Source organism: Homarus americanus, unplaced genomic scaffold, assembly GCF_018991925.1.
Source record: "Homarus americanus isolate GMGI-L3 unplaced genomic scaffold, GMGI_Hamer_2.0 scaffold39155, whole genome shotgun sequence".
NCBI classification, from domain to species: Eukaryota; Metazoa; Arthropoda; class Malacostraca; order Decapoda; family Nephropidae; genus Homarus; species Homarus americanus.
Genome location: NW_024737042.1, coordinates 2,585,330 through 2,606,136, shown reverse-complemented (window position 1 = coordinate 2,606,136; position 20,807 = coordinate 2,585,330). Strand labels below are relative to the sequence as shown.

At 39.5% G+C, this 20,807-nt stretch overlaps 1 protein-coding gene across 1 annotated transcript; it reads left to right on the top strand.

The window, feature by feature from the left end:
- The first annotated feature begins 2,346 nt into the window (after positions 1-2,346).
- LOC121872578 (glutamate receptor ionotropic, delta-2-like) lies at positions 2,347-20,180 on the top strand. The gene is made up of 12 exons (XM_042375410.1): positions 2,347-2,414; positions 3,047-3,289; positions 3,870-4,056; positions 4,461-4,637; positions 5,500-5,632; positions 6,482-6,614; positions 9,643-9,837; positions 10,156-10,329; positions 12,261-12,485; positions 18,259-18,492; positions 18,897-19,004; positions 19,218-20,180. The coding sequence occupies exons 1-12, from the start codon at positions 2,403-2,405 to the stop codon at positions 19,392-19,394; spliced, it is 1,998 nt and encodes a 665-aa protein (XP_042231344.1). The 5' UTR covers positions 2,347-2,402; the 3' UTR covers positions 19,395-20,180.
- The last annotated feature ends 627 nt before the right edge of the window (positions 20,181-20,807 follow it).

Below are 20,807 nucleotides of genomic sequence, written 5' to 3'. Positions count from 1 at the left end.
GTAAAGTTGGCTTTCCCTCGCAATTGACCTAAAAATTACTTAACCTAATGTCTTAACCAAGGTTTCCGCCCTCCTGGACCACTACAGTAAAAGATGTTTGCGAAGGAAACGTCATAGAAGAAAAGTGGCTTAGAATTGTCGAAGCTAAACTATTGATTGTGAAGGTGAAACTCCAAAGATTCCCGTGATCCCCGAAAGTAAAATAATATTGGTTAAGTTAGTTTACTTGATGGTAGGTTTTAATCTGACTAAAATTCAGTATTGAAATATTTACATATACTAGTTTGTTGAAGTGCAACAAAATATTCAGGGTCATACAGACAAGGGCGACGAGTCCTAAATGCTCCTAAAACTAGATCAGTTCTTCGGAAAATAAATTTTCTGACTCGTTTTCCTAATCACTTTAAATGTGTGCGTTGTTTACAACCGTTTCAGAAATTACCTGCCAGGTGGGGTCCGATGAATTTCAAAATGAACAAGCGACTCCTATTGTGTCAGTCAGGTTGTCGAAGTCCTTCGTCCGTTGTGTCATATTGTCGAGCAAAAAAAAATAGCAGATACTCTTTGTAGCGAGTGTACACGAGTTCCGTGGCGTCCTCAGTCGGAAGGAGTGTAACAGCGATATACCTGGAATATGTATTTTAATGTTGGTTTCATGTCGAAAACAGATTGTTACTCACTAAAATAAATAAACGTAATGACCTCTGCTAGCTTGACATTATAAACGAGTCTTTACGAAAATCGCTGACTTGACGCATTTAAAAGTAGGACCAGAGAGTATAGCCGCTCATAGGAAAAGAAACTAATGGAAATTACTTATTGCTAAACTGTTAAATAATTGCTCAATCAATAGAGGCACCTCTCACCGCTCTACCCGCTGTCGTCAGTGTCTTCACAACCCATTTCTTCTAGACTGCCATTCTTACTTCTTTTATGACGAAAGCGGATCCTATCAACCCATTAGGGACAGTGTGGATACGGAGCAGTGTCTGCTAAACTCTCGGTATATTAGCAGGCAACGTGACCGGCACTGTAGTCGACCGCCTTCATTCCCCAAAAATATAAGGTTTGGGTACCCAATTCACAGCTGGGTGACCTGGAGGTGCCCTGGACGCGGCCAGATGACCCTTAGGACAGGAGGCGAGTCTTGTATTCATTAAGCCACCACCCCCTCCTCATTTACATGTTGAGGTAAAACTGCCTCAGTTGTCCAGTCAAAGTACAACTAGTTTGCCCGTTTGTTAATACATTACCATATAGAGTACAACCTACACTATTCTACCTAGAGGTCAGTGTGTCAGCCATGAATACAAAAGTTACACTTAATTCGTTTAGGAATGTATTATATCTTTCACGAGTAAATAATATACAGTACAGGGAGTACAGTTTTTCCTGGAGATGTAAATACCCACAGAGAACATAAGAAAATAAGGAGTCTGCAATAGGCCGGTTGGCCTGTGCATGGCAGCTCCTGTCGAGAGCTACTACCACTCTCTATCATCCATGAATCTATCGAGCCTCCTTTTAAAACTTTCCACTTACTACAAAGTTGCTAAGTTTGTTCCACTTGTCTATACACTATTTGTGAACCAGTTCCTTCGTGTCTCCCTCCTAAACCTAAACCTAAACTTATCCAACTAAAATCCGTTGCTGCGAGTCCTATCCTGCTCGGATATTATAAGAACTTTATCTACAGGTATATCTCCTTTATTGATTCCTTTCACCCACTTAAATACTTCTACCATATCTCCCCGTACTCTTCGTCTTTCTAGGGAATGAGGTTTGTCTACATCGTTAATATTTTTGAACAGGGTTCACCAACACGTCGATGGCCAGAGACTGGTAGTTCGCTGGCTGCCAACAAGAATCTCGTATTAAAACATGGAAAAAGGCTGCATTCGCATGGCCAAACAAACTGGCGCATGGAATGAAGCAAGGGTGTGCGTTGTGACAGAAAGCATGACCGCTTTTTATTATAAATATAATTGCCCAACCAACACCACATCACGGTTGCCTCTCGGGATACACACCATATTACGCAGCAGTGGTAGACAACATGCAATGTTGAGTTTCACACCAGAGTAAAGATAAAGATCAATGCTCCTTAACTTTAAATGTGTATTGTTGTAAATGAACTGTAATTTGTTATGTACCCTTATCAATTCATATATTTCCAATTTATATTTTAGTAGCTCTTGAAATATTTTAATAATCAAAAGTAGCTTCTTTGAAAAACGGTTCGGTAGCCCTGGTCTAGAATTTAACTTTTTGTATTAATATCTTTTATATCTACAACGAGAAAAATATATAACTTGAACAATTATAGAAGCAGGTGGCATGAGATGAAGGTGACAGTGCGTGTGACCCACTGCTGAAGGATAGGGAGGAAGAAGCACCTCGCCATGTTCATGATGGTAAGTCACCTCGCTGTCATGATAAAAATTTGCTATGCCTTAAGATCCACAAGGAATTCAAATTTGCAATATATATATATATATATATATATATATATATATATATATATATATATATATATATATATATATATATATATATATAAACGACCACTTAAATCATACTACGTTACATACTGTATACGTAAATCAACAGTTTTATAGAAAAAAACTAATCTAGCCTAACTCACAGTAAATTGATGATGTGACTGATAGAAGATAAATGATGAGCAGGATAATACTGTCCTGCCAAACACATAAGAAATATATTTACGCATGTAAGAGAGTCCCGGTAGCGGAATCTTAATTTTTTCTAGATTATCCTGTTAACTGTCGGTGTACTCGTATATGAACACTATATACACCTAGTTACCACTGCAGTTACACTGACACTTTATCTGGGTACATTTTATCATCCTATCAACAAAAAAATACAAATATGAAAAAAAATATTCGAGAATGTAAATCCGAGTTATCATATATTTATATGTTCCAAAATTTCTTGTAACTTTTGAGGAATGTCTTCACGTCCCTCAGTAGAGAAAGTGACACAAGAGTCTTTGGGAGTCTTAACTGAGTACCAACACTTTCAGGCACTTGGGAGAGTCGCAGTAGTAGCGGCTGTGTTGGTGGTGTTGGTGGTGACGACACAGGCTGCTGTTCCTCTCAGTATCACTCAGTCTCAGCCGCCAGCAGCAGGGGCACTTGTCCAGCAGCAGGAGGACGTGGTGAGTCTCCTGGATGAGGTGGCTGGGGGGCGTCTCGCTGCCTGCCATCCCATCATCCTCACACATAACATCACTGCTTCACCTCGCCTACACACCATACTTCTCGGGGTAAGACGCGGGCATCATGAGCTCATTTATTTGGTTAATTGTTATTTAAAACTCAATTATTATTATAAGTTTTTCTGCTGTTAACACTCGGGCGTTGGGTTATTTTTCCTTTTAGGATTGCAATTAGTCGTTAAAAAACTGCCTCCTTTTATAAAATCAACAAATTAAATTTTATTCTAATTACTGTTCTAACACAACCCGATAATTGACTTATTAACTTCACAATAGGTGTATTAAGTGTTAATCCCAGTTCCTTTGTAATTTCCACTTTCTTAATGCATCGTTACGTCAGTGGGAAAGTTTTGTTTACAACTCTCACAGTTGTTCATCCAGTCGGTTAATAGTCAAAAGCTTCGTCGGTTTTGGTGTAAGAGTTAACATTCCATATACAGTACATTCTCTTGTTTTCTGTTTTCTATTGTGGTTTTCTTATATAATTATTTGGAAGTACCTTACTTTTCCATCTTCCAATATATATATATATATATAATTTTGTTTATGATGTGTGGGGAGCGTGGGAAGATTTTCCGAGGATAATAATAGTAATAAAAGAGTTCACGTTGGATCTCATTTTCGGCAGCTGCAGCAGTCCATGACCAATGCATTCCTCATATATGATGTAGAGACCTACCTCAGGAGCTTCCCGCCAGGTGTTCCGCTATTCCGACGTCAACCCCCAGAGTCTGATGGTACCTACTGCGTCGCCTACTACGTTCTTGCTCCCCTTCCATTCCTCGCCACCGCACTCTCCGCTATTCCTAAGACAGGTGAGCTGTTGTATTCACATCTTTCATCACAAAAACCCCACCTCTTGTGGTTTACCCTAACGTGGCCTAGCTTCGCCACGTCTAGGGTTACCTAAGCAAAGAGTATACTCAACCTAAGTCTAACCCACCTTTAAAATTCCTAAACTAATATAACCGAAAAACCGAAACCAAACACTAATCCAACCCTATGCTAATATATACTAAGTCATAATCTACCAAAGCCTCCAATAACCCAAGACCCTCTCTGTCTGTGTTGTATGAAAAGTCAGTTCTTCCTTATTCTTGTTCTTGTCATCAATGATTTCGTCCCCCAAATCTCCTGCCCTTATAAGAAGACAGTTCCCGTACTCCCTGTTACACTTTCATGACTTAATTGCTTCTCTTCCTCTCCCGGGCATGAATAGACTGGTTCTCCGGGGCCACCAGGTACTTCGTCTGCTGTACTGGGAGCAGCAGCAGCCTGGCCATCAACACCCTGGAGGAGGAACCCTCTATCCTGGCCTCTTACAACACGCTCTACGTCTCACACAACCCCTACCACGACCCCCAGGACAACAGGTCGTGGTCACTCAACCTCCTCTGTACGTAGTCTGTCTTCCTTCCTACCAACAGTCTTTTCTTATTGTTGCTCTTTTTCTTGAATGAAAATTATTGTCTAGCTGCTGAGCCAGTTCTCTACACCAGGTTTATTAATAATTAAACTGGTTTAGTTACCAGAGCCCCACATACTTTTTGTTAAAATGAACGAGTGACATAGTGAATCAATACATACCGTCTGTGTTCGTAAAAAATGTTTAATGGTCTTTAATAATTATTTATTTATTGTCTGTCCAATTATATATATATTTATATTCATTTAATTTTTCCATATCCACGTGAATCTTTTTGCGTATCCATACGTGCATCTGTCTATGTGCTCATCTCACACATCTATCAACTATAGAAAATTACATAATTGAGTTGAAATATTTTCATTCTCACGTTATCTTAAACAACAGATTTCATTCCTCATATTGTACGTTGCAATTATTGTTTTATTTATTTCAATAGCTGTGAAGGTGTCATTGCACTCCTGAAATTAATAATTGATTTATTTCCAACAGAAAGAGTAATTGTAATTACTGCAATTATGTCATTATTGTTCTATAAAATAAAGGAAAGTTCAACCTAATAAAGTTATATTTATTGCACATTAGCGTGTAACTAATAATAACAAAATGTTGTGGGGTAATGAGCTTGTTGCTATGCATGATTTTGGAAAAATTGGGGTAATGGCCAAAAGTAATTGGGAACCGCTGGTCTTTGTGCTCATCTCACACATCTATCAACTCTAGAAAATTACATAATTGAGTTGAAATATTTTCATTCTCACGTTATCTTAAACAACAGATTTCATTCTTCATCTGTAAAAATTATTTTGGGAATGAGACGTAATCATTACAGCCAACTGCCCGTTCTGTCGGTCTGGGGAGCCAGAGGTCATCCTGCGGAACAAGTGGAGTCCCTGGCACGGCCTTCAACACAACACTAACCTCTTCCCTGACCTCTTCCGCGACTGTAACGGCCACGTCTTCAGGTAGGTGCTGAGGGTCACCAGTTGTAATAGTTTTCCGTCTTAATGGGTCCTAGTTCTAAGCGAAGACATGCTAAATGTATCCAATTCTAGCACTTGGATTAAGAGAGGTTTTACCAAACTGACCTACAACAGATACTGAGGTGGCCATGCCCTGTGATGACCTGAGACATAGTGTGAAAATAAATAGGAAATGGAGAGCGTAGATGGTTTCCGTATGCATATGCCATGAAAGGTAACTGACAAGTAAAATTTCACGATCATCATCATGAATTACTGCTGCTAAAGCAATGTTAGACGGAGGATGACGGCGTGATGGTGTGAGGCAGGCGATGGTGGGGATGTTGTCTCTACAAAAGGTCAGGGGTGATAGTGTCTCCTACAGTAAGACAAGGGTGATAGTGCCTCCCTACAATAAGACAAGGATGATAGTGTCTCCCTACAATAAGACAAGGATGATAGTGCCTCCCTACAATAAGACAAGGATGATAGTGCCTCCCTACAATAAGACAAGGATGATAGTGTCTCACTACAATAAGACATGGATGATAGTGTCTCTGTACAATAAGACAAGGGTGATAGTGTCTCCGTACAATAGGACCGAAGTGATAGTGTCTCCGTACAATAGGACCGAGGTGATAGTGTCTCCGTACAATAAGACCAAGGTGATAGTGTCTCCGTACAATAGGACCGAGGTGATAGTGTCTCCGTACAATAGGACCGAAGTGATAGTATCTCCGTACAATAGGGCCGGGGTGAAAGTGTCTCCGTACAATAGGGCCGGGGTGAAAGTGTCTCCGTACAATAGGGCCGGGGTGATAGCGGTAATGAGTTGTGGTATCTCCCTCACAGGGCCGTCACAATGAGTTTCCCTCCCTTGGGCCTCTACTTGTCCGGTAACTCAACACATCCGCTGGTGATGGAGGACTGCCTGGACAAACGACTCATCGACACTGTCGCCCAAGTACACAATTTCACCTACGTGGTTAGTGGTTCATCTCCGAGCATCTCAAAAACATTAATTTCAAGCAAATACAGAAATTACAACGAGCACAAACACACACACGCACACTCCCACGCATGCGCACACACACACACCTGCACACACTCTCTCTCTCACCAGCTACCATGTTGGTCTGCCCACCTGTATGTTGCTGCAGAAAAATATGTAAACAGTGTGTACTAACGGCCGTAAGATGGAGGGCTATTTCAGCGAGGAGGGGCCGTGGGATGAGGTGTGTGTTCAAGGAGGAATTTAAGGTGTGTAATAGGAAGTCCTTAACATAGTGGCACTCCCTACCTGCACATGTCTTCAAGTTATTTATGCCCTCTCAAGCATGTCCTAGGTGATCTTCTGCACGATGGGATTGTCCCAATGTGTCTGTGAGTGTCTTGAGTACTTGATGGCTGCCTACTTGAAAATTGGATCGTTAACTCATGCAGTCGGTTTAAAGTATCGTGGGATATTCCGCCAAAGCAGATCGTTGGATGCCATGCAGGAGGATAGAGGTGCTGGCATGTAATCTCGGAGTCTTTGTTGATGAAATTTCTTCCTAGATGGTTGGGGAGAGTTCGTGTTCCGATTTGAGTCCTCCACGGAGAGGTTCACGGCTTTGGTGAACCCGGCTTTACAGAGATAATTGTAATCTCCTAATTTGACCTCAGGAAGCACTTTAGGAATGGTACAGGACGTCGTTCAGCTTATTTTGGAAGGCGACGGGGAGCGCGTTTCATAATTTGAAGTTTTGAGGGCGAGACATAATGCCTCTATCCCTGTGTCATCACTCATATTATTTCCAAACTTTAACCCTCTAGAGCAGGGATTTTTAACCTTTTTTGCACCATTTACCCTTTGAGCTCGGCATGACCAGCCATTTACCCCGACCCCTTGGGCTATTTCAACTCACGATTGGTTGTGCAATTTTAACCCCCCCCCCCCCCAAAAAAAAAAATTATATATATATATATATATATATATATATATATATATATATATATATATATATATATATATTGTTACGCCGTCTCTTAATTTACTTAAATATCCAGGTTCTAGGCGTAACCAAACAAAAAGTGAAGTAAATAAGAGAATAAAAATAAATAAAGTAAACCTTTAAGAATTTAATTGATTAAATATTATCACAATAAAGAGCCTCGTAGGCTGTCACAACAAATTGATTCACCATCGAAACTTTTAAGACACAAGTGATACAAAACATCGAAACATCGAAAGAATAAAAATAAAGCATTGGATTACGTTAACACTGCATAAACATATAAAAACTATCACTGAAATTAACTAACGTGAAACAACACTGAATTACTTGAATACAACTAAGCAAATACTGATGGACACAAACAGAGACATAAATAGGTACTCACATAGATATACCACATTGGTGGCGACAGGAACAACACAAATAAATTAAGTTTAAGTAACAAGTGACACTCAAAGGATGTGTACTGTATGACAAGAGGACTGAACTGACTCAAGTCAGTTGGTGGGTCCTATATATAAGGTCGGTTCCCGCCACGCGACCCGCCGGTGGGTCGTTTAACGATGCAGATGGTCGTTAGAGAACAAAGAATGCTGGTTACAATACAAAATAAAGAAATAAGATGGGCTTGAACAAATAATGACAGTAAAACCTTAACAGCACAGGGTAAGGTGACTAGAATATATAATAGTAAATTTAACACATCATTACAGGAATAATATGGAACATGGGAGCATGTTATATATAAAAAAAAGAAAAATACGACACGGTCGTAACAATATATATATATATATATATATATATATATATATATATATATATATATATATATATATATATATATATATATATATATATGCTGATAACCACAAGGAAAGAAAACACGAAGTTCAGCACTTTCGTGTAATTCACATCTTCGGGGTGATACAGACTGTACTCACCCCTGAGTTAATTACACGACCTTCGCAGTGTGGTTATCAGCATATACTTGACACACGCACCTACATGATTTACTTGTATATATATATATATATATATATATATATATATATATATATATATATATATATATGTGTGTGCACAGCATTCATTATCGTAGTGATGAGCAATAATAAACTGTAATCAAAGAAAAACATATAATTATATTCTTGTCAATCAATATCAAACACTTTTAAAACACCAACAATAAGAGTGCCAATGGGAACAATGCTACTGCTTCGCCTTTGTCACTTTATCTATTTGATAAATTTATTTTCTCGGTGAAAGGAGAAAGGATTAAAATTTGCACTATTTTGAAATTGGTATATTTACTCCAGCCATGAGATTTTTAACCCCATAAGGATAAATTTACTGAGACCCGCTGTTCTAGAGGGCAGGGATTTCTCTCAGCTGAATAAAATTTTCTGGCTTTAGTCAGAATAAAATACGTACTGTAAGTGCACCGCTGCTCTCTAAACGGCTATAGGGTTAATCGTATTATAGTTGCTGTAGAAACTAGACCTTCACTTTTCCTCCAGAATTACAGAAAGATAATTATGTACATGAGTGAAGGACACATAACTAAACTAAGTCTTCGGTTTATAATTAATTGCCCTTAATCTGTGAATATAATAAGACGTGATTCAGCAGAACACGTTTTTCAATTAGATACTCGATTTATCATACATAACCCTGTGTTTGTTGAATTTTGTCATCCTTTTCAAAAGACACTTTTTATGTCACAATTATGGTAAAACTTGATTGAAGAGAATCGGTTTGTTAAATACTTTTCACATATATTTAGAAGACGTGTTAAGTACTATAGTACCGGGATGCCCATGAAATTGAAATACGATTCTCCAGTGCAGTTGACCACTGATGGCTACAACTTCAAATTGACTTAATCTATTAGTGAATGTTTTCTATTGTTTCCGCCATCTTTAGGTTCATTTAAATTTAGTCTTAAGTCTCTGGCATCTGGTATTGTGCAGACCTATTGATGGGTTGAGGGGTACCATCTGCTACTGTTGTGGACAGGTATATGAGCCAGCTGATGGAATGTGGGGTTACCAACTGGATAACGGCAGCTTCACTGGGGTGTTGGGCGATGTACAGCACTACCGGAAGGACTTCTCGTTTGGTGTCTCCTTAACGGCCGAGAGGGAGGAAGTTACCGACTGCACAATTGGCTACATATCGGATCCTATTACCTTCGTCACCAGGAAACCTAAGGTGATTGTATGGTCATTTTTCATGTTTACCACAAGATCGTCATCATCCTCCACGAACCTAAAACTTGATGAAAACTTCTTCCACCAAAGCCTTCCTTATATATCCTATTTTAAACCATAAATATTCAACGGTAAATGATAGATATCTTATATAAATCCATGTTAGATTATATAAAACTTTTAATACTTCTTATAATATTATTTTCCTTAATGGAAATATTAAATATTCTAAGAGATAATGATACTACTAACGTAATTTAAGTTACAAAGGGTTATACAAGTTCCTAAGTTTATATCGTCAACATTTCCTTGTTGGTAGCCGCTGCCACAATGGTTGGCTCTGGTGCGTCCCTACCAAGCGTATGTGTGGCTCTCCTTCCTGCTGATGCTGGCCGCTACTGGACCCACCTACTGGCTCCTGGAGAAGCTGTCGGGCAGCTCCCAGCCCCTCCTAGAGGCCACCTTCAATTTGTATGGTGCCATGCTCACTCAGGTGTGTGTATGTGTGTGTGTATAATAGCGTGCCATTTGTCTCTGTTGATGTACAGTTGCCTCCTTCTATGAAGGGTGCAGCGGCTCACGTGTTTTTGAGATCACTGTTTGCATACAGCGTAGTTAAATTAGCAGAATGGGCAGAACTACCTTCGCTTTGCTAAATAAGCAATCCTCCCTCTATCTGTGAATGGATGCATATCCTACATGGTTATAGTTTTAATTTAGATTACCTAGTCGAACATCATTGGCTCCTATCTGTTGTGTGGTGGGCTGTGGTGCCTTGATTACCTACAGTATATACATAAACAGTTGAGCATGGTTAGTGGTTTCATTTTGCTTGTGGGGTAGAGTAAATTAACTTAGGAAGAAATTGAAGTGACACTGCACTTTTCCCATGTTCAAGTGGTGCTCAAGCGGCTCTTAAATTTACGCTGTGTAGCTCTAGAGGCTGTGCCATTATTTTCCTCTGTCACGTATTGAAAACGTTTAGTCAACAGTTTAAAGTTTACTCAACTTTCAATAAATACCTTCTGAAATATCTATGTAAGATGTTAATTAGAAGTTCCTCTAGTGAACAAATTGTAGGGTGTTCCCAGTGGATTTAGGTATCAGGAAAGCAATAGTCAGTATTTCTTAAATATCAGTCATGAAGAGGGCAGTTAAACAGACATCAACAGCTAAGTGCTTATAATTGGTCTTATATATATATATATATATATATATATATATATATATATATATATATATATATATATATATATATATATATATATATATATATATATATATATATATATATATATATATATATATATATAAATAACATCCATTGGATAGGCTGGGTCATGGACAAAACGCCATTCCTATGCTAGGTATAGTCAAAAGCACAAGAATTTAAAGTAATAAATTACAAAAGTAGACGGAATAATAAGAGCACTGTGGTGGTCCCGTATAATGGCGCTCATAAAGAACAACAATAAGAGTCTCAGACCTGATATCACTAATAGATGAGGAGTAATGATAACGGCTCACTGGCAAGAGCATGTAAGTCACATAATGAGCAAATAAGTATCATGTAAGTAAGACAAATAAGCATCAAAGTAGCACATGAAGCTGAAAAGGTCATTTAGATGATAGAGGTAAAATACACAAAGAACACTTAGCCGTAAAGTAATTGATACGATGTGGAATCGACAGTTCTACTCACTGGACGTTGAGGCAAGAAGGAAGAGGGCAGAGATTGCTTGAGACTTTGACTTCTTCCTTCAACAGCCTGTGTGTTCAAGTTTAGAAGCTCCAAAAAGTTGTTGGTAGCGAAAGTCAGAGCGGGGAAGATGACAGAGGAAGGAGCAGGGATTAGGAAGGGAATTGTAGTGGGAGAGATAGTGCCGTGGCTTTACACGACTGCGTTTATTTGGTTAGCTCATAGCCTACGTATTTAGTTTTGTCTGTGTTGGGTGTGTGATCCTCGGGTCACCACTCCTCGGATTGTGTCAGTTCAAGTTTAGAAGCTCCAACAACTTTCCCTGAATAGGAATTCGCAACCTTTTGATTTACAACAGGTACCTACTTTAATGCTAGGTGAACAGGGACCAAGGGGGCTAGGAAGAGTGTCCAAACAACTTCCGCTTGCCCGGGAATCGAACCCGTGACATCTTGCTTGCGAGGTAAGAGCGGTACCGCTTCTACTACAAGCGCCCCTGCCTGTGTGTAGAACTCTCGTCTTCTAAGCAGGTGGCCGGATACATGGAAAATCGATGACTTGCTATACACGAAGTTGATTGGCTGATAAGTGACGTCTTCTGAATTGAGAGCCGGTGAATCGGGTGGGGGGGGGGCGGGAGACGTCAGGATCACTGGTGCCCGTGTGTCGAGTATGTGAACATTATTGTAGTTCATTTCACTAAAATAACTTGATTTCGTGGACAGGGTCGACGATGGCCGTCCAGTTCGGCAGTGCGGGTGTACTCTGCCTCGTGGCTTCTCTTCTGCCTGGTGGTGACGGTGTCTTACGTGGGCAACCTGACAGCCTTCCTCACTGTGCCGGCCCTTTCCCCGACCGTCGACAGCTTGGAGGAACTCATAGACTCCGACTTTGTGTGGGGCATTAATGACTTTGGCGCTGCTGACTACCAGCTCTTTAAGACCAGCAAGGTATGTGTATAATAATGATAAATAAAATTATTATGATACTAAGAAGATATTTCAAGTAATAACATTAAAATAAAGGTTCGCATAAATTGGGTTAAATATAATGTACAGGACAAAATGAAAGGAATTGTGTGTGTGACAGAGAGGTAAGTACTAAAAGACCAAGAAATTATATATTCGTATGTATCAATGATGCCGTCGAGACCACTATATCTGAGGCCAAGGCATACATAAGAACATAAGAAAATAAGGAGTCTACAATAGGCCGGTTGGCCTGTGCATGGCAGCTCCTGTCGAGAGTTACTACCACTCTCTATCATCCATGAATCCATCTAGCCTCCTTTTAAAACTCTCCAGCGTTCCAGCACTTACTACAAAGTTGCTAAGCTTGTTCCACTCGTCCACCACCCTATTTGTGAACAAGTTCCTTCCTATCTCCCTCCTAAACGTAAACTTATCCAACTTAAATCCGTTGCTACGAGTCCTATCCTGCTCGGATATTATAAGAATTTCATCTATAACGCCTATATTCTTTCCTTTCACCCACTTAAATACTTACATCATATCTCCCCGCACTCTTCGTCTTTCTAGGGAATGCAAATTTAGTTTCTTTAACCTATCTTGATATGGAAGGTTTCTAAGTCCCGGAATCATTTTCGTCATTCTTCGCTGCACCGACTCCAGTGAATTGATATCCATTCTATAATAAGGGCACCAGAACTGAACCGCATAATCGAGGTGCGGCCTGACTAACGCAAGATATAGTTGCAATAAGACCTCTGCACTCTTATTACTTACCTTCTAGATATAAAACCTAATACTCTGTTTGCCTCATTTGGAACATTAACTCACTGTTTTCTAGGCCGTAGGTTCGGGCTTACAAGTACCCCTAAGTCTTTTTCACAAGTCGACCTCTCTAGGTTGATGTTGTTAAGGCTGTATACGTTGACAGTATTTGTTCTACCAACATTAAGTACGCTGCAATTGCCGGTGTTGAATTTCATTTGCCACTTCTCTGACCACTGCTGCAGTTTATTTAAATCCTCCTGTAGTGCATTTGCATCCTGCCCTGAATTAATCTACAGCCCTATTTTGGTGTCATCCGCAAACTTGCTTATGTCACTACTGATCCCAGTATCTACGTTGATTATATAGATTATGAACAAGAGTGGGCCCAGTACTGACCCCTGGGGAACCCCACTGGTTACACAGCCCCATTGAGATTTAACACCATCTACGCTGACCCTTTGTGTTCTATCGGTGAGCCACGATTTTATCCATGTCATCTGAGACCGAGGTTATTAAAAATCAAGACCGATACTAAATGCAATTTTAGCTTTTGTTTATATGCATGTGCATAAGCCAAAATGTATTTTTTTTTTAGTTAGAAATTTGGTTCTCGGTTTATACAAGTATGATATGTTGGAATATCTGAAAATTAGGCACCCACATTATTTCACCTGCAGATCTAACACTCTAACGCTGCATGGCGGGGTAAGTTTATATAAAATTATATTAGATTATCTCAGGTTAGGTCATGATATGTTTGATAAGGTTAAGGTGTTCAGCCATCAGGTGAAATAAGCTGCTGTGTCTAATCTTCGGGTGATCAAATATCTTTGAGGGGTTAAAATACATGGAAGATGGAGATTCAGTGTTTTAGGAAAACATGGAAGCGTTTACCAACTAGTATAGGTATGTGTTATGCCGAATACCAAATGATTTCATTTGTTATAAATGTTATGATGAACAGTACACGTGGGTAACTTAATACAGCGTCAGGGGCCCATGTGGCGCCTTCCTGAACGTGTGTGTAACGTGTAGTGTGTGGTCAGGTCATCACAGACCGATGGGGCCTCTACTGACACCATGTTTAGTGTCAAACTGTCGTTGGTACCGTACACAGAGGCGTGTCAGGGTCAACCGTGCCCATATAACAAAGTGTTGTCATAGTCAGTTCAGGGCCGGTGTAGCCAGGGAGGTATAATAGGGTGGAGGCGGGGTGAGCAGACCTTGAGAACTGAACCTCGGCGAGGTAGGTTCTCTCTGCTCCCGAGGTACCGTGTGACCATGTTCACCTTCGACCAGGCGAAGGTCGTTAGACTGCTTCTGGTCAAGCGCCCTTCGAGCAAGGAACTCAACCTCCTTGTCCTGAGGAAGTTTTTTGACTCCTCGGGAATCACGGGGGTGACAAGGGTCGTCCGCAGTGACAGCGGTGACCTTATCGTCACCTTCGCGGAGTGGGGAGAGGCCAAGCAATTAAAACACATTAAAAAAATCAATGGAATCGAGATCCAACTTGCATACTCCTTTAAGGACAACTCGGTTTTGGGAGTCATCTCCCACACAGAAATCGAACATCTCGAAGAAGAAGAACTTGCTGAGCTGATCGGAGATCAGCTCTCAATAGTTAGGAAGCTGACCAGCACAGCTGCCCTGGTTGGCTTCCCAAAGGAACTTCCTAGCTCCGTTTTGCTGGGTTGGGAGAAAATCCCAGTAAAACCGTACCAGCGAAGACCTACTCGTTGCTACAAATGCCAGAAGTACGGCCATCTGGCGCGGAAGTGTCGTGCTCGGGAGGTGTGTTCAAGCTGCGGGACACCCGGGCACATTGACGCTGACTGCTTGGCGGCCGTGAAGAAGTGCGCAGCTTGTGGTGGCCCTCACTCCTCCTCCGACGGGAGTGTCCCAAGTGGAGGGAGGAGTGCAGGGTGGCCAAGCTGCGGGCTAAAGAAAAACTGAGCTACAGGGAGGCCCTCCTTGTAGTGAAAAATCAAGAAAAGAAAAAGCAAGACAAGAACAAGCAAGACAAGAACAAGATCAAGGAACCCGATAACATTACACTATCTTTAACATCGCTTATTGACGTGTATGACAATATTCTAGAAGAAGACCAGGAAGAAGAAGAATGGAAAGTGAAAAGCAAAAGAAGAAACAAGAAAAGAAAGAAGTTCAACCAATCAGCTTCGGCCGAAATAGCCAAACGGCGAAGAGGCCAGTAATCCCCAACATCAACATCAACGTGAGCAGTGTATAGCCGTGTCGAGAGTGAAGCCAGCCAGCCGGGCTGCCACCAAAGTGTGGTTGGCAAGAGCCAGCTGCCAGCCTCCACACCTCACCAGCTAACGACGTGCGTACTGCTAGTCTACATGAATTATTGCCCTACTGTTCATTCATAAATACATTTGCTAAAGTGTAAACAAGTGAGAAAATTCATTAACCTTTATTACTCAAAAAAATATGTACAAATAATACAATAAATATCTGTGTAAATACGATGTCTATAAAGTACATAATCCTACTGGCCACTGAAATGAATGAGCTTTGTGTATATCTGTCGACTCTTTACCTTAATTTGAATTTGTAACTTAGTAGTCCACTATTTGCAGCTTATGCAAAGCTTACTTGCAAATAGCTTTCGGCAACTGCTTTAATCAATAAATGTATGTGATTTGCCATAGGTTCTGTATCAAACATGTGGTGAGGTAGTTTAGGAAATACTTCTCTGTTAGTGTAACTTAATAACACTGAATGAACAAGTCAGTGAAAATCTACTCTTCCTAAAGCTAGATCTGTATTTTGTCTGCATGACATGGTTACTCTAAACTTTTTTTTTCACAATTAACACAGATATCTATAACATCATCTGAAGGATATCTCCGGCCCCCTTTGGATTTCAACATAATCAGAGAATGCATCTGGGCAACATTAGTGCTTGTTAAGGCATCAACACAAGCTTCACATTGTAGAGATTTCATTAACCGAAACACAACCAAGCCAACTCTCTCTCTCTGTACATATATATATATATATATATATATATATATATATATATATATATATATATATATATATATATATATATATATATATATATATATATATATATATATATATATATATATATATATATATATCTTCAGCAGACTCAACTAATCAGCATATATATATATATATATATATATATATATATATATATATATATATATATATATATATATATATATATATATATATATATATATATATATATATATATAAATAACAATTTTGTTGTAACATTGGGACAACACGCTATCTACAACTGTTTCAAAACAGAGGTATTATTAGCATTCACAGAGAGTGTGTCTACCCTAACATTATTTACACAGCTGCTAGGCACAGTGAGTATTGGTACAGTTTGTAGTGGTAAACAGTTGCCACGAACTATATCATTCATGTCATTATGTACCATGATCTCTTTATAAGCAGCAGAAAACTGCCTAACTGTGAGGTTGTTATTACATCATCCCATGCTTCTAATTTTTCCGAAAACAATTCAATATAATCTTGATTCATATTGTATGTCAACAAAAAGCTTAAAACAGGATTAGGACATGCCACCAAATTCTCATATAAACTCTGCAAATTCCGGATGCAAAATATGAAACCAATAAAACCAGTTTTACGATTGGACTTCAGTAGCTCTTAACAATCAGGGAGTTTTAATGATCTGATACATGTTTCTGCTTTTCTCGGAAACTATGATTTCATCAGCATTGTTTTTTGGAATTGGACATTTATAGTTACTGGCATGCAAATATCTTGAGTTCATTATGTCAAACAGTGTATTAGAAATCTTAATGGAATCAATAATAGCTGCACAGTCTTAAAATTCACTTATTTTTTAATAAAAAGCGTAAGGACTTTTAACTGATTCAATAAGTATCTGTGCAGTTAATTTCACATTCATTCTTTCCTCTCTATTTGTGCAATTCTCAGTTTATTGCCTTAATGAGGTCCTTTACGTTCTTGGAGGTTTTGCAACTGTTCAATGTACTCCCATTTCACAAACTTACCATGACCATCATTGAAGGCTTTCTTATCTCCAAGAGAATTTCTCACAAGCTTTAACATGTGACAAGGATCAAGAAATACATAAATTGGCTGCTGTGTCACTGGGTGTGGAAAAGATGATTTTAGACTCATGCTCGAGACTGCAACCAAAGTGCTTAATCAGAGACAAATTTGATGCGACTCCGTCAAAAGTTAGGGATGTAACAGTAACACATACTGAATGAAGCTTAGTTAAACGCTGTTGAACTAAATTTCCTTGTCGAACCTAGCAGTAAATCCATAAAGAGCACACGATACTGGCATTTTTATATGTTATACACACAAAGATAAACATGTCCATTCGTGAGCTGGTGACTGTTAACTGGCGGGGCACGGCCGCGACTTTGCCTCTTTTGCCAACCACAATTGGCCGCCAGCAACTCAGAGTGCTTCTACGCCCTTGACTCATGAGACATAAAGGCAAGCATGAACTTAGCATGCTTCCCTGTTGGGCGCTGTAAACGCTTCTGCGCTTCACCTTACACAATGATGTAGGGGAGTGCCCCCCCTCCCCCCCCCAAAAAAAAACACCTCACTCTTCTGTGCGGATGCCGCCTCCACCCTATTATACCTCCATGGGTGCAGCGGTGCGAAACACTGGTCCACCACCAAATGTTTGCCCAGGGCCACATATGTGATGAAAACGGCCTTACATAATAAAACACATTGTACCACAAATTCAAATCCTAGAATTGTCGTGTTAGTTTCTAAGGATCTCGGTTTCCGGTAGTAGGTCTTTGACTCTGTCTTGTTCCCGGATTTTGGTGGTCTCGACTACAACGCTAACTCTAATCATAGTGGGTTTCATTTATAATGCGTAAGTTGGAAGGTGGAGATTATAAGGATTACAGTCTATCACTACTGCGGACCATTTAAATACCTACTCTGGTCTGCGCCACAGGTGCCCCTGTACCAAGAGATCTTCAGGGGGCTGACGTTCTGCCCGTCGCTCGTAGAGTGCATACAGCAAACCCTGGACGAACGTTTCGCCTTCATCTCCTTTGAAATTTACCTGCGGGACGCCATCGCCATGTTCTTCACTGACAAGAACGGAGACACACAGGTGTACCTGGCCAAGCAGAGCGTCTTCCCAATTGACGTCGCCTTCGCTACACAAAAGGGATCACCCATGAAGGTAAGCCCTTGGTGCAAATAATAACATAAATAATGTTAAGAATAATGATAATATTAAGAATCACGAAAATAAAACCGTAACTGTATAACTTCCTTTATCACTAATAACTCTAAGAACAAGGTATGATAATAAGCTTCACGATACCTTTACTAAATTTCCTCATGGTTGTAGTTGTAATCATTAGTAATACCATTTAATGGTGATATCTTGAAAGTCAAGGTCAAGATTCAGTAGACGCTGAAACTTTAGTGTCCTGATTCCAGAATGTGTTTCTTGAGGTCAAAGAGGTGAGAGTTAACATTGCCACAATATTGCATTTTATGAATGACAATAATTTTTTTTTGCTTTGCTAAATTATTTTCTCTGTGTGATGGAACTTATGGAAATAAATCTCATATTCACAGAGAGTTTTTGACAAAGTCTTCAAGCGGCTGCTGGGTGGAGGCTTTCCTGCAAGATGGATGTCTAAACTGATCGAGGAGCACACGCTGGCCACCCGCAGGAAGGCCACGGTAAGTAAGGGCATACCAAGGAGTACAGGGTCTGTGTGAGGGGGTTGAAGGGTTGGGTCAGGGCAGGTTTGTGTTGTTACTGGGCCACAGTACGTGTATGGGAACAGGTGTGAACCAACAGATTGTGAATAATAACATACGTGTAAGGGACAGATGTAAGTTATAACATAGATGTAACAGTCTCACCTGTGTTATTCCTGGGGCCGCGGGCAGGCAGCTGCAGCGTTGTCGGGGGAGACGGAGGTAGTGTTGGAGGGGAATCAACTAAGCCTCACCTTGCACCACCTGCAGGGAGTCTTCTACATCTATGCCCTGGGTCTGCTTCTCTCTGCTCTCCTCTTCACCTGTGAGGTGATCCTCTTTGATCTGTACAACGGCAAAAAGGGCTGAGGCCATCAACCAATCCTGAAAGACGTGCTTAATATCTTTCTTCCAATTTTCTTATCAAAAAGAGAGGTTTTTCCTAACTCCAATTAAAACTACATATCCCCTAATCTCATTGATACAGCTTCAAGGTTTATAACACGTTTACTAAAAAAGGAAGTTTTTTACATCTAAAAGCTTGTATTTTTCGTTTTGTCTAACTACGTCTCTTAAACAAACCACTCTTTATTGATGAGTTATTATGGATAAAACAGATGCTTACACAGGTCCTCTGCAATTTTCCATAGATTCTCTGTGAGCTAAAATCCTGTGTTTTGTTGTATCTTTCGTCTTTTGTTCGTGAGGTTACTCGTTGTTTACCAGCGAGACAGGCTATGGAAAGTTGCCTTTTTGACCATCCGTTACTGGCACTTTCACTTTAGCGATACTCCCATTACCCCTCTGCTTTCTTTATCCCATGACTTTCTACATGTGACTCTTAAATATCTTACACCAGTAGTTCATTCCACGCATCTTCTCGCTAGGTACTGTACTGTACATAACACTTAATCACCTCCTTACTAACCTTACAAGTTACACCACACCCAGCCGTACATGGCTCTGTCCTTACTCACTGAACATGTTGATCCTCAAATCCCATTCTGAGAAGAACAATAAGAATACTGAAAACCATAACGAGAAGATGAATAACAGCATCAAGATTTAGCAGTATAGTAGTAATAGAAAAAATGTAAGATCAAATTTGGCAGCTGTTCTATCTTTTCACATTAAATTTTCACTTCTAAACAAACTTGTTTTATTTTCTTCATCCTGATGTACTTAATATTCCAGTGTCCTTATTTTAAATGAGCTGACATATAAAGGACATTGCAAACGATACCCCATACTTTAATAAATGCTAATATTAGTATGTTTTAAACAGTACGTTTAATGTTACAAATTATTGTTCACAAGAGTAAAAACCTTCATCTCAGCGAGTAAGAGAGGGGACATAAGTGCCACTCACAAACACACACATATACAGTATATATATATATATATATATATATATATATATATATATATATATATATATATATATATATATATATATATATATATATATATATATATATATATATATATATATATATATGCAAGTAAATCACTATAGTTGCGCGTGATCCAAGTATATGCTGATAACCAACACTTGAGTTGTATTTATTTTGATTGCTATAAATTCATCCTGGAAGTCATCGATTAGGTTATATTTTAAGTTTCTTTTAACCGCTATAGCTACTCCGTCATTTCTCTCGCCGGATTTATTTCTTTGGTTTACATAATAGTTAAAGAGTTTTCTGTTGTTGTTGTCTGTCTCACCGTGACTGTTTATTAGTATAATGTCAGGATCAATTTCTTGATATATATTACATTGGTTAA